General features: G+C 38.2%; 1 protein-coding gene across 4 annotated transcripts in view; it reads left to right on the top strand.

The window, feature by feature from the left end:
• MPP7 (membrane palmitoylated protein 7) overlaps positions 1-12,483 on the top strand; it is a 289,738-nt gene that overhangs the window by 161,820 nt on the left and 115,435 nt on the right. For all 4 annotated transcript variants that reach the window (XM_032847122.1, XM_032847123.1, XM_032847121.1 and 1 more), the window contains exon 4: positions 10,390-10,467. In XM_032847122.1, the coding sequence (XP_032703013.1) occupies positions 10,390-10,467 (78 nt within the window). The remainder of the gene's footprint in view (positions 1-10,389; positions 10,468-12,483) is intronic.

Below are 12,483 nucleotides of genomic sequence, written 5' to 3'. Positions count from 1 at the left end.
GTCGAGGGGTGCCTGGGTGGCTCAGTGAGTTAAACCTCTGCCTTTAGCTCAGGTCATGATCTTAGAGTCCTAGGATCGAGCCCCGCATCGGGCTCTCTGCTCAAGCAGGGAGCCTGTTTCCTCCTCTCTCTCTCTGCCTGCCTCTCTGCCTACTTGTGATCTCTGTCTGTCAAATAAATAAATAAAAATCTTAAAAAAAATATAATTGGTCGAATTCACCTTTGAAGTTGTTTGGTCTTGTTTATTGTTCTTGTTTATTGTTGTTTATTGGTTCTTATTGTTGTTGTTGCTATTATTATTATTATTACTGATTCAATTTCATAACTAGTAATTTGTCTCTTCAGATCTTCTGTTTCTTCCTAATTCAGTCTTGAAAGGTTCTATGTTTCTAGTAATTTATCCATTTTTTTTTCAAGATTGTCCAATTTCTTGGAGCATAATTTTTCATAATAGTTTCTTAAAATTTTTTATTTCTGTAGTGTCAGTTGTAGGTTTTCTTTCATTTCTTATTTTATTCAACTTCTTTCTCTTTTTTTCCTTGATGAGTCTGACCAAAGTTTTATCAATTTTTCCAAAGAACATGTTTAGTTTCATCAATCTTTTCTTTGTTCTTTTAACTCTATTTCATTTATTTCCACCCTGATCTTTATTATTTCCTTCCTTCTACTGGCATTGGGCTTTGTTTGTTCTTCTTTGTCTAGTCCTTTTAGGTGTAAGATTAGGTTGTTTATTTGGGCTTTTTCTTGTTTCTTGAGGTAGTCTATAAACTTCCTTCTTCGAACTACTTTTGCCAAAGATTTTGATCCATTGCATTTAATTTTCATTTGTCTCCAGGTATTTTTTTTATTTCCTCCTTAGTTTCTTTGTTGACCTACTGGTTGTTTAGCCTCCACATGTTTGTGGGGTTTTTTCCCCCCAGTTTTTTCTTGTGGTGGATTTCTAGTTTCATAGCATTATGGTCAGAAAAAAACGCTTGGTTTGATTTCCGTCTTCTTGAACTTCTTGAGACTTGTTTCGTGGCTTAACATGTGATCAGTTTGGGAGAATGTTCCATGTGCTCCTGAAAAGAATGTGTAGTTTACTGCTTTTGGATGGAATGTTCTGTATATATCTGTTAAATCCATGTGGTATAATGTGTCATTCAGAGCCACTGTTTCTTTATGGGTTTTCTGTCTGAGTGATTTATCCATTGATATAATTGGGGTATTAAAGTCCTCTAGTATAATGGTATTACTGTCAGTTTCTCCTTTTATGTCTCAGTATTTGCTTTACATATTTATGTGCTCCTGTCTTAGGTACATAAATATTTAAATTGTTATATCCTCTTGTTGGATTGATCCTTTTATTGTTACATGTGCTTTTGTCTCTTGTTACATCTTTGTCTTAATGTCTGTTTTGTCTAAGTATTGCTACCCCAGCCTTTTTTTTTTTCTTCCATTTGCTTAGAATATCTTTTTCTGTCCCTTGACTTTCAGTCTATATGTGTCTTTAGGTCTAAAATGAGTCTTTTGTAGGCAGCACATAAATGGGCGTGTGTGTGTGTGTGTGTGTGTGTTTAATCCAGTCACCATATGTGTTTGGGACATTTAGACCATTTATATCTCAAGTAATCATTGATAGGTATGTACTTATTGCCATTTTGTTGTTTTCTGGTTGTTTTTTTAGTTCTTTGCTCCTTCTTATCTTGCCCTCTCTACCTGTGTGATCTGATGGCTTTCTCTACTGTTATGCTTGGATCCCATTCTCTTTTATTTTTTTGTGTATCTGTAATAGGTTTTCGGTTTGTGGATACCTTGAGTTTCAACTAGAACATTCTATGTATGGAGCAGTCTATGTTAAGTTGATGATCATTTAAGTTTAAACACATTCTAGCTCCCCCCTCCATCTTTTGTATATTTGATGTCGTAGTTTACTTTTAATTTTTTATATATTTATTTTATGTCTATTATTTTTAATTTATCTCTTAGCTAGTATTTGTAGATACAATTTATCTCACTACTGTTGTCTTTTAACCTTCATAATAGCTGTATAAGTGATTTTCTGCTTTTAGTATATTTGCCTTCCCCAGTGAAATTTTCTCCTTTCATAATTTCCTAGTTATGATCATTTCATTTCCATTTTCAGAAGTCCTTTTAATATTTCTTGTAAGACTTGTTTAGTGGTGACGAGCTCCTTCAACTTTTGTTTGGGAAACTATCTCTTCAATTTTGAATGATAAGCTTACTGGGTAGTGTATTCTTGGTTGTAGGTTTTTTTTTTCTTTTTAACACTTTAAATATATTCTGTAACTCTCTTCTGTCTTGGAGAATTTCTACTGAAGATCAGCTGATGGCCTCATGGCATTTCCCTTGTATGTAGTTATTTGCTTTTCTCTTGCTGCTTTTAAGAACCTCTTCATCTTTAATTTTTGTCCTTTTAATCACTAGATGTTTTTGAACATCCCTTGATTCATCTTGTTTGGGGCTTCTGTGCTTCGTGGACCTGGATGTCTGTTTCCTTCCCTAGCTTAGGGATGTTTTCAGCTATTATTTCTTTAAAAAAGTTCTCTGCCCCTTTTTCTGTCTTCTCCTCCTATGACCCCTAGAATGTAAATGTTATGCTTGAGTTTGTCACAGAGGACCCTTAACCTGTCTTCATTTTTTAAAACTCTTTTTTCACTTTTACCCTTCAGCTTGGGTGCTTTCTATTTCCCTGTCTTCCAGATCACTGATCTGTGCTTCTGCATTTTCCCATCTGCTCTTGATTCCCTATAATGTATTTCTCATTTCAGTTATTGTATTTCTCAGCTTTTTTAACATTCTCTATCTTTTGCTGAACTTCTCACTGAGCTCATCCACCTCTCTCTCGAGTCTGATGAGTATCTTAATGACCATTACTTTGAACCGTTTATTAGGTAGATTTATTTTCTCTGTTTCTATTAGTTCTCTTTCTCAACTTTTATCTTTTTCTCGTTTGGAGCATGTTCCATTGTCTCCTCATTTTGTCTGAGTCTCTGTTTCTCTGTACAAGGTAGGTCAGCTATGTGTCCTGGTCTTGAAGGTAATGGCTTTATGCAGAAGGCATCATGTAGGTCCAGAAGCACAGCTCCCTTTGGTCACCAGTACCAGGCGCTTGTGGGGTGTCCCCTTGTGGGCAGCATCTGCCCCCTGTAAGGACTGGGCTGTGGCTGCCGTAGTCCTGCTGGTGGGCAGGGACAGCTTCCAGCACAGCTGGCTGAGAGTCCTGGCTCAGTTGCTTTGGGCACATGGGTACGCAAGGCTGGCCCCCATTTCTCTGGGACAGGAGTTGCTTCAGAGGGTTGCTGGTACCCACTGAGGCTGCCCACCTTGTATGTCAAATCCAGACCTGCTTTAGAGGGGCACTTGCTAGAGTGGGCAGGTCGGGGTGGGGTGGGTTGGGTTCACAGGGAACACCATGGCAGAGCACACTGTGCTGGCAAGGTAGATGGAGACTGTCAGAACTGGCTCACTCAAGCGTCTGGCCTGCTGGCTGGAAGAAGGCAAGAGAAATGGCTCCCGCCAGCACTGCTGTTTTAGAGAAAACGCGTAGAAGTCCCTGCTTCTCCAGCACACGCCATAAAATAAGTCAATAAATTTCCTTCATGTATAACCCAGGTGCTTTTCAAACTGCTGCCTCTGGGTTGGGTCTCAGACTAAGCAGTATAGTGCACTGGCCCTTTAAGAGTGGGGTCTTGGTTTCCCATAGCCCTCTGGCTCGCCTGGAGTTAGGTCCGGGTTTTCAGTGTTCCCACAATTAACCAGTGCCAGTTTTCAAACCAAGTGTCATGGGGGCTTTGGGGGCTCATATTCCCAGTGTTGTCAGTGCAGGTCCCCCCCTGCCAGGGTGCTTGATATGGGTCTGATTCCCTCTTTTCTCAAAGAGAGGATCTTTACACTTGTAATATCCCTCCTGCTGGGGGGTCATGGGGCTGGAGGTTTGCTTCCCAACAGTGTCTGTTCCCCTTCCTGACTGGCTTCCCCTTAAGCTGTTGACCTGTGGAACATCTGTTTTGCCAGTCTTCAGGTGGTTTTCAGGGTGAGTTGCATCTTACGGAGTTGTAGCATTGATTTGACTGTGAGAGGTGAGTGTGGGAGCCTCCTCACTGTTTTCCCAAGATCTCTCCTACAGTCGGAGTTTGTATCCACAAAGTCCAGGAATCCCAAACTGTGAAATTAGTGTAGTGGCTGGTGATATGGCAGACTTATCCATCAGAAGCAAATAGAAAGTATTTCTGAAAAGATAGTCCATCAACCTAGGACTCTTTCATATAACACCCAACTGAAGATTTACAGACCGCTCCAGGATACAGAACATGTGAGAATACAGTCTACCCTCAGGCCCTGCAGATGGCAAGATTAAAAGCCAAGCACTCTGTGTAATACAGTCTTATAGCCTGTGAAATAATGTTGCTTAAATGATACTAGTCTTAAAAGAAGGTTTTAATTTTAAGTTGAAAAACACTGGGTGCTAGGAAAAAAACAGATTTGTAAAAAGAGCCATACTGAATTATAAAAGTAAGATGTATAGTCATTTGAAAAAAAACACACACTCAGAAAACTTTTGTGGATAGTTCTTTAGAGATTAGGTGCATTTACTAGAGCAAAGTGAGTTGGAAGATAGATTTCAGGAAACTTCCAGAATGCCGAGAGAGAATGTGGTTAAGATGTCCCAACTTGGTTATTCATGGAATACAGGTAGCTGAAGAGCTTATCCCAAAAGCCTTGTGGAAAAATGAAGGGCTAAGAAGTTCTTCCTTACTCTAAATGTCAAGAGTGTAGATAAAAATATAGTAGCAATATTGGTCTCAGAGAGATAAATCAAGGAACAAAATAGAGAGCCCAGGTATAGATACTTGTGTGTGGAAATTTGATAAATAAGTAATAGTACCAATCATTGGGAGAAGATTAAATGGTGCTGTCCTTCTGGAAAAAGATTAAGTTAGAGCTCTTGTAGGTGTGAGTTAATACTTCAGTATACTGAGTGAAACTATAAAATTTTAGAGAAGTCACACCAGAATCTCTTTATTAGGATAGAGAATGTTTTCTTAAGAAACAAAATGCATGGCCTTATAGAAAAATCTGGATATATTTGGCCATGTTAAAATAACTTCTGTTTGCCCAGGGCTATTGTGTTGTGTAAGGTAGGATGGACAATTGACAATTAGTCCCCCCAAAATGTCATAGCTTAAGTATAATAGAAGTTGATTTCCTGTTCAGTGATTGTTTAGAGGGAATGTCAGGTTGATGCACTGCTCTCCTCCATAAGGTGTTTTGGGGACCCAGGTCCTTCCATCTGGTGGCTGTGCTGTCTCTTAAGGCCTTGTCATAGTCTGCCTGCAGCTGGTGGAGGGGAGAGTATGAGGAAGCATGCCAATTTCATAAAAGCCTCCGCCAGGAAGTGGCACTTACAACTTACACATCGTGTTTGACAGCTGATGTCCTGTGTTAACGGAGCCTCAGGGAGAGGGGAGGAGGGTAGAAGTGGGAGGAAATGTAGCTCTTCACTAGGCAGATGCTTTGAGGCTATGGTTCAGATACTGTGGACAAGGAGAACTGATGTTGGGAGCAACTGTCTCTGTCTCTAGAACCATTGTGAAAACGTAAGTCAGAGATTGGAGAAGATATAAAGGAAAACTGTATGGCGCTTCCATTTCCTTTCCATCGATTAGCAAGATGTCTGATAACACCAAGTGTTGGCAAGGTCTGGGAACTCAGGAAACCTTCGAACACTGTTAGGTATCCATCACAGTGCAGGGAGGAGTGGTGTGGAAGGATATTCGGCAGCAAAGAGCAGAAACAAACACCTGTTTCTCAGTTAAAAAAAAAAAAAGATATGTGAAATACTGTTAATTAGTATGACAGAATATTATTCACCTGTTAAAATGAATGACCCATATCTACATGTATCGAGCTAGATTTCTCAATGTGGTATTGAATGAAAAGTCCAGGTGTTGGGGGAACAGTGCATTTATGTACTTTCAAAAATAGCTTATATTGTTTATCAAAACGTATATGTTTAAAAGATGAAAACGCATATGGGAATCTATTTGGCAGTTTCAACTTATTTTTTTTTCTTGGCAGAGAGGAAAGAGGGTGGGTCTTTAGCCTTACCACTAATGAATTATTTTATAAGATATTTGAAGCAAATATACAAGGCTAATATCTCTTTAATTTTGGTGTGGGTTGCAGTTGATCATATTTTATTTTTTGTAAATTTTTTAAGTGTTTAAAATGGAGCATTAATAATTAGAACATTTCAAAATTTTTGGAATGGGAAAGAATGAATGGGAAGGTGTGGTGTGTTCATATACCATGACGTCCTACTCAGCCATAAAAATAGAATGAAATCTTGCCATTTGCAATGACGTGGACAGAGCTAGAGAGCGTTATGCTAGGTGAAAGAAGTCAGTCAGAGAAAGACAAATACCATAGGATCTTACTCATACGTGGAATTTAAGAAACAAAACAAATGAACGAAATTAAAAAAGAGAAAGAGGCAAACCAAGAAACAGACTCAACTACAGAGAACAATCTGATGGGGGGGGCGGTGGAGGATGGGTGACATAGGTAATGGGGATTAAGGAGAGGACTTGTTGTGACGAGCACTGGGTGATGTATTGTGTCGGATCACTGTACTGTACACCTCAAACTAATACTATATTTTCAGTTAACTGGACTTTGAAACAAAACTTAAAAAAAACACATGAAAACAACTTTTGGCATTTCTTATCATTAGAAGTAGCACACAAATGGAAAGCAAAGATGAAAAGAGGAAGAGAGAAGCCTATTATTTCTTTTCTGATTTTATGGTTGACTAGATAGCTAGTCCTTAGTGCCAGTAGCACATAAAATTTTTATTTTAACTTTTCTGATATGAGTGTAATTCTAGAAAACAAACCCTTATGAACACATAATTTAGTGGAGTGTAAATGTCTCGTTTTGAAATGTTCTCTTTTCTTAATAGTGTATTCTAAATATTTTAGCATGCCATTTTTTTTAGGAGCTTATTTCTGAATAATTGCCTATTTTGCTATCGTATGAAACTTACTTAACCAGAGTCTCCCTGTCTCTCCAGTCTTCGTTCCTTTGTCTCCTTTCTTTTGGCAATTCCTTGCATTTTGCTCTCCTCTTTTTGTTCCGGGGAGAAAAAATGAAGTATTCTTTTATTACACAGTTGAGTTTGCAAAGGGAAGTGTTTAGTCAAATGAGATTTTGCAGGTTTGGCAATACATGATATTTAGTAATTAGATGCTGTGTCTTTGGTTGTGTATTTGTCTGTTGGGTTCTAAAAGGTGACCACTCAGGGAAATTGGCCAGGCTATATCCGTATAAATTTTTCTGGTGAGTAAAGGCGAGTTACAGAACATTTAACATAGAGCTTTGCCATGTTATTGAATATGAAAGCCACAGGCTTCATGTGGGTGTTTAAATTTGAATTAATAAAAAATAAAATTAAAAATTCAGTTCCTTCAGTAAGCTAGACACAGTTCAAGTGCTTGGTAGACACACATGGCTAGTGTCTGACCATGTGGACAAACAGGTACAGAACGTTTTCAACATCACGAAGAGTTCTGTTGGACCACCTTGGGGTGAAGTTTATATGTGTTACCTGTTCTGTTAGAATTTAAAAATCATTTTTGTTTTTAATTTTCTTCCTGGATATTATAAATGCCAGTAAAAGTCACTGATTTTGGAAACTGTCAACAGCTCAAAATTACTTAAAGTAATTTTTACTTTCCTACCAACTTAATATTTAAAATTATGTCCGAAGTAAAACATGTATCAACCTAGGGTTAATAGCATTTAGAAATTCTAGAACAGGGCGCCTGGGTGGCTCAGTGGGTTAAGCCACTGCCTTCGGCTCAGGTCATGATCTCAGGGTCCTGGGATCGAGTCCCGCATCGGGCTCTCTGCTCATCAGGGAGCCTGCTTCCCTCTCTCTCTCTCTGCCTGCCTCTCTGTCTACTTGTGATCTCTGTCTGTCAAATAAATAAATAAAAATCTTTAAAAAAAAAAAAATTCTAGAACATTTAAAACTTTTTAAAAATTTATTTTATTTTAGATTTTATTTATTTATTTGACAGACAGAGATCACAAGTAGGTAGAGAGAGAGGAGGAAGCATGCTCCATGCTGAGCAGAGAGCCCGATGCAGGGCTCAATGCCAGGACCCTGGGACTATAACCTGAGCCGAAGGCAGAGGCTTTAACCCACTGAGCCACCCAGCTGCCCCCAAACTTTTTTTTTTTTTAAAGATCTTTCTTATTTATTTGAGAGAGAGAAGGAAAGTACACAAGGAGAGTGAGAGGGAGAAGCAAGAGGGAGAAGCTGACCCCCCCTCCCCACCGAGTAGGGAGTCCAATATTGGACTCGACCCAAGGACCCTGAGATCATGACCTGAGCCGAAGGCAGATGCTTAACTGAGCCACCCGTATGTTCCCTAAAAACTCTTGATATAATACAAAGTCCCCAGGTGGGCAGGGTAGGGGTATGCTCTCAGATCTCTTGGATGAAGATCTAAAGAAGATGAGGTGGAAAGAGGGGCTCATTGTTTTAAAAGATGCCCAGAAGATGCTTAATTTGGGACATATAGTTTTAAATTGTAATTACAGTATGGCCTCAATAGAAATTAATCTGGAGAAATTAAGAAATGCTGGAAAGAAAAAATACAGGGGGTGCGTGGAGAGGAACCGCCCCTAATCGTGTAGCCATTGGGAACAGCCAGCATTACTTATCATGTACCCGCCAAGCCTCCTCTCTGTCCTGCTCACCAACAGTGAATGAGGTCAGTGAAGAAGGCAGCTGAGATGGAAGTCTGAGAGGCAGTCAAGGGATTAAAATACAAAACTCACTGAAGACTATATTACTGATAGTACTGATCACTATTTTTATTTTCTTTTTCCGGTCACTAGTATGTAGGGAACACAGACCTTTGGTAAGAACCTAGTAAGTATGAGCCTCCATACTTCCTGTTGCAGGGAAGCGGATGTTGAAATAAGAAAGCTAAAAGAGTTGTATGAGAGGCTAAGCTCAGTATTCTATGATAGTATTTGTTGGGGTGATCTAATTTTTGATAATGACTCAAGCAAAATTAATTTAGCTCTTAGGTTGGATGGTTTTGTTTTAAATTATACTTTTGATAGTTTCTCACATCAAATCTTCCTCCTTTTAGAGCTTGTATTCTTTAAAGATTGGTTTATTACCCTACGGTGATTAATGTTGGAAGATTCCAAGATTTTAAGTAAAAATGTGGCCCTGATAATTCTGGTAATATCATAAGTGTCAAAATTCTTTCCCTGATACTTTGCATTGAGGGCCAGGTTGCCAAAAAGGTAATAGAATCCTCTCTAAGCAATAGCATCTGGCTAATCAAAATAAAATCTATCTTCCAGACTTTTACAAGAGAGTTTGGTTAGGCTTTGAGCCTAATTAAAGAGTCAATTACTTGATACCTATGAGTGTACTATGTGATACCTGTTAAAAACTGGAAATTCTGAGTTTTTTTTTTTAATATATAGTGGGGGTAATTTTTCCAATTATAAATAAGAGGGTCAAGTAAGTTTTCAAGTATAACATTTTAAGGACAGCTATGTAAGAGCCAAAATGGATAAAACTTAAGAGCCAACAGTTTCGCATTTGTCAAAGCGTCTTGCATTTCTTAATGATAATACTAGATTTTTTTTAAGGAACTCTGTTTGTCTTATAATGCATTATAATATATTCTTGCCTTTGTGTTTTTGAGGGGAATGATGGGAAAGGAAGGACCAAATTTTATTTGATAATATAATTTTATTCTTGTTTTATAGTGCAGAAAATTATTTCAGCGAAACAGTTATGAGAAATGTCTGTATGAGCAATCCCTTTGTTTCTTAGAAGTTTGAATTTGTGGGGGAAGGTTGACAATTAAGGGAAAAAAAGTCTAAAAAGAAGAGCGTGCTGGGAAAGGAGTTCCCAGAGCGCACCAGCCCCCATGTTCTTGACGGTGGTCACATACCAACCTGTCAGGATGGGGTGCTGGCTTATCACTTGGCTTTAATCATAATTTATGTGTTTAGCAGGAATATAAACTACAGCCTTTAAGTATTGAAACGCTATGTTTTAGAAATGACATATTTTGTAAAACCAGCAATTATTCATGGGAAAAACAAAGGTTTACGTCTTCTGTGGGTTCACTTTGATAACATTCCCCCTGGCCCCCCCATTTGACATCGCGTTAGAAACACTGGCTCGTACGTGAATTACACACACGAATTTGTCCTCTGTAGGTTTATAGGAACATAGAATTTTTCTTTGAAGGTTTAGTGGATCAGTTTTTATTCGTGGCGATAAAAATCTTCAAATATCTCGCTGTTGGCTAGCAGGTGAACTTATATTCATTTGCGTTTCTTCCAGATTCACGAAAAACTCCACTACTACGAGAAGCAGAACCCCGTGCCCATCCTCCACGGCGCAGCGGTCTTGGCCAATGACGTAAGTGTGCCTTCCTGAGCTCCCCGGGACCCGGCTCCCCCAGGCCTGGCCGGGGCAGAGCTCATCCTGGCGCAGACCGATGCGTGCGATCCTAGGAGCGAAAACCAGGAGAAGCTGCAAATGTTTCCAGAAGGCCTGTCATCACAGAGCTTATGCGGATACTATGCTGATTTTCATTCACTCTCCTGCTCTAAAAATTTTGCCTGGAGATAACTAACCCTCTCGCTCTCCCTCGGTAACTACGTACTAGAAATTTTAGCCTGCAGCTCTCCAGGGAGAGAGAGAGAAGCTGTCAGCTAGGAGTGTTCTGAGAAAGTCACAGGAAAGAGGAATGCTTTGGAGAAATAAAGACAAATGAGATAGGTCTATTGCTGACAGTGCTAAAAAATGACAGATACCAGTATAGGAACGAGGCCTTCTGAAATACATAAAAAGAAAGGATTGTTTTTAAAATGGATTATAAAGCACAGTAATGATTTATGGATATTAGACCTTTCCAAATTACCTTCATAACCAAAAAATAAATTTTAGCAGCAGTTGGCATTGATGGAGTAGTTAATTTCCTGTAGCTATAATTTTATTTTCAATCTGGGGGACGAACTACCTTGCTGATTCTTACTGTTAACTTTCAAACTTGGATGAATTGGAAACACACCTGGATAAACTATAAAGGACACTGAGCCAGACGAGAAATGGGTCTCGTGTGAAGGTGGGTTTTAACGATACCCTGTAGCTTATCTGTGGTTATGATAAAACAGGCCATTGTACAGTTTAGTAAAATACTGGGGCCCTAGAATTGAAAAAAAGAAAAAAAAAAAAACCTGACCATCTTCGGGAGTTGATTTTCTTAATATATGTTTTCTATTTTAATTTAGATAATATAGCACATGGAATATATCTCTAAGTGGTTTATTTGTTTAGTCCCCAGTCTCCCTTCCAGTTTTATTCACAGAGATTACAAATTATAGGGATGTTTCAGTTTGTGTTTTATGAGGAATTTATGAAGTAAAGAACCAGAATTTTTGAAGTGAAGGGGAGTAAAGGTATAGAGAGAATTCTAGTAAGCTGCGGTTGGCCCTTGAGAAAGCCTTAAAATTTATCACTTTAAAAACATTTACTGTTGAGGGTTTAGGGAAATATTTGTTACTTTCCAGTGTGATTGAGGCCCAATCATATTATGACAATATTGCTTTTTAAAAAAATTAGAGACTGTTATATGAATAGGGTAAAATGTAGCATGTTCTAATTCATCAGAGCAATGTATTTAAATTAAAAAAATATTGTTACCAAGCGACTAAAGTATGCAAAGAGCCTTTTGTGACTTCTTGTAAGTTAACAATTATATATAACGATTATTTTACCTTGAAAAACAAAAATTTTACCTTGGAAAAGTAAAATCACTTTTTGAATTATAACCAATGAATATATCCGTTTTCTCAGGTTTTATTTTTGTGTATAATTCTATGATGTCCTTCTTTTAGAGAAGAGTCCTTCTCCAGAGATAAGAACAATTATTTTTAGCTTGGTAGAAACCATAGGAGCAAATAGAAATTTCATGCAGTGTTTTACGAAGGGTTTTTAAATGAAAATATATGCACATATTTTGAATTCTGTACTGCATACTTCACAATTGTAATTTCTTTTTCTATTTGGTCTTGTTTTTCTTCTAAGGAAATTATATGATTTTTACTATAGCCTAAAATGGAATAGAGTGTTGATAGGAAGACCTCTTCTTAGGAACATGAGGCACGTTCAAAGTTCCAATCCTTTCTTTACTAAAATCAGCAAAAATTCTTGATCGTTACAGTAGAATATAGTCAGCCTTTCTGTCCCCAGCGTACTTGTCAACCTATTGTAAGTCATTTTGTGATTAACCTGGTTTATAAGTAACGGATTTTTTAGTCTGTGTAGGTAAATATAATAAAAGTTTCAGAGCATTTGCTCTATCAGAGGCATTCTGGTTCTTTTTTCCTCCAGCTCTAACCAGCAAGCTACTGTGGGTTTTTGGAAACCCTG

This window comes from Lontra canadensis, unplaced genomic scaffold, assembly GCF_010015895.1.
Source record: "Lontra canadensis isolate GAN:19392208 unplaced genomic scaffold, GSC_riverotter_1.0 scaffold185, whole genome shotgun sequence".
NCBI classification, from domain to species: domain Eukaryota; kingdom Metazoa; phylum Chordata; class Mammalia; order Carnivora; family Mustelidae; genus Lontra; species Lontra canadensis.
The sequence above is the reverse complement of the archived record's forward strand: the minus strand, read 5'-3'. Positions and strand labels throughout refer to the sequence as shown.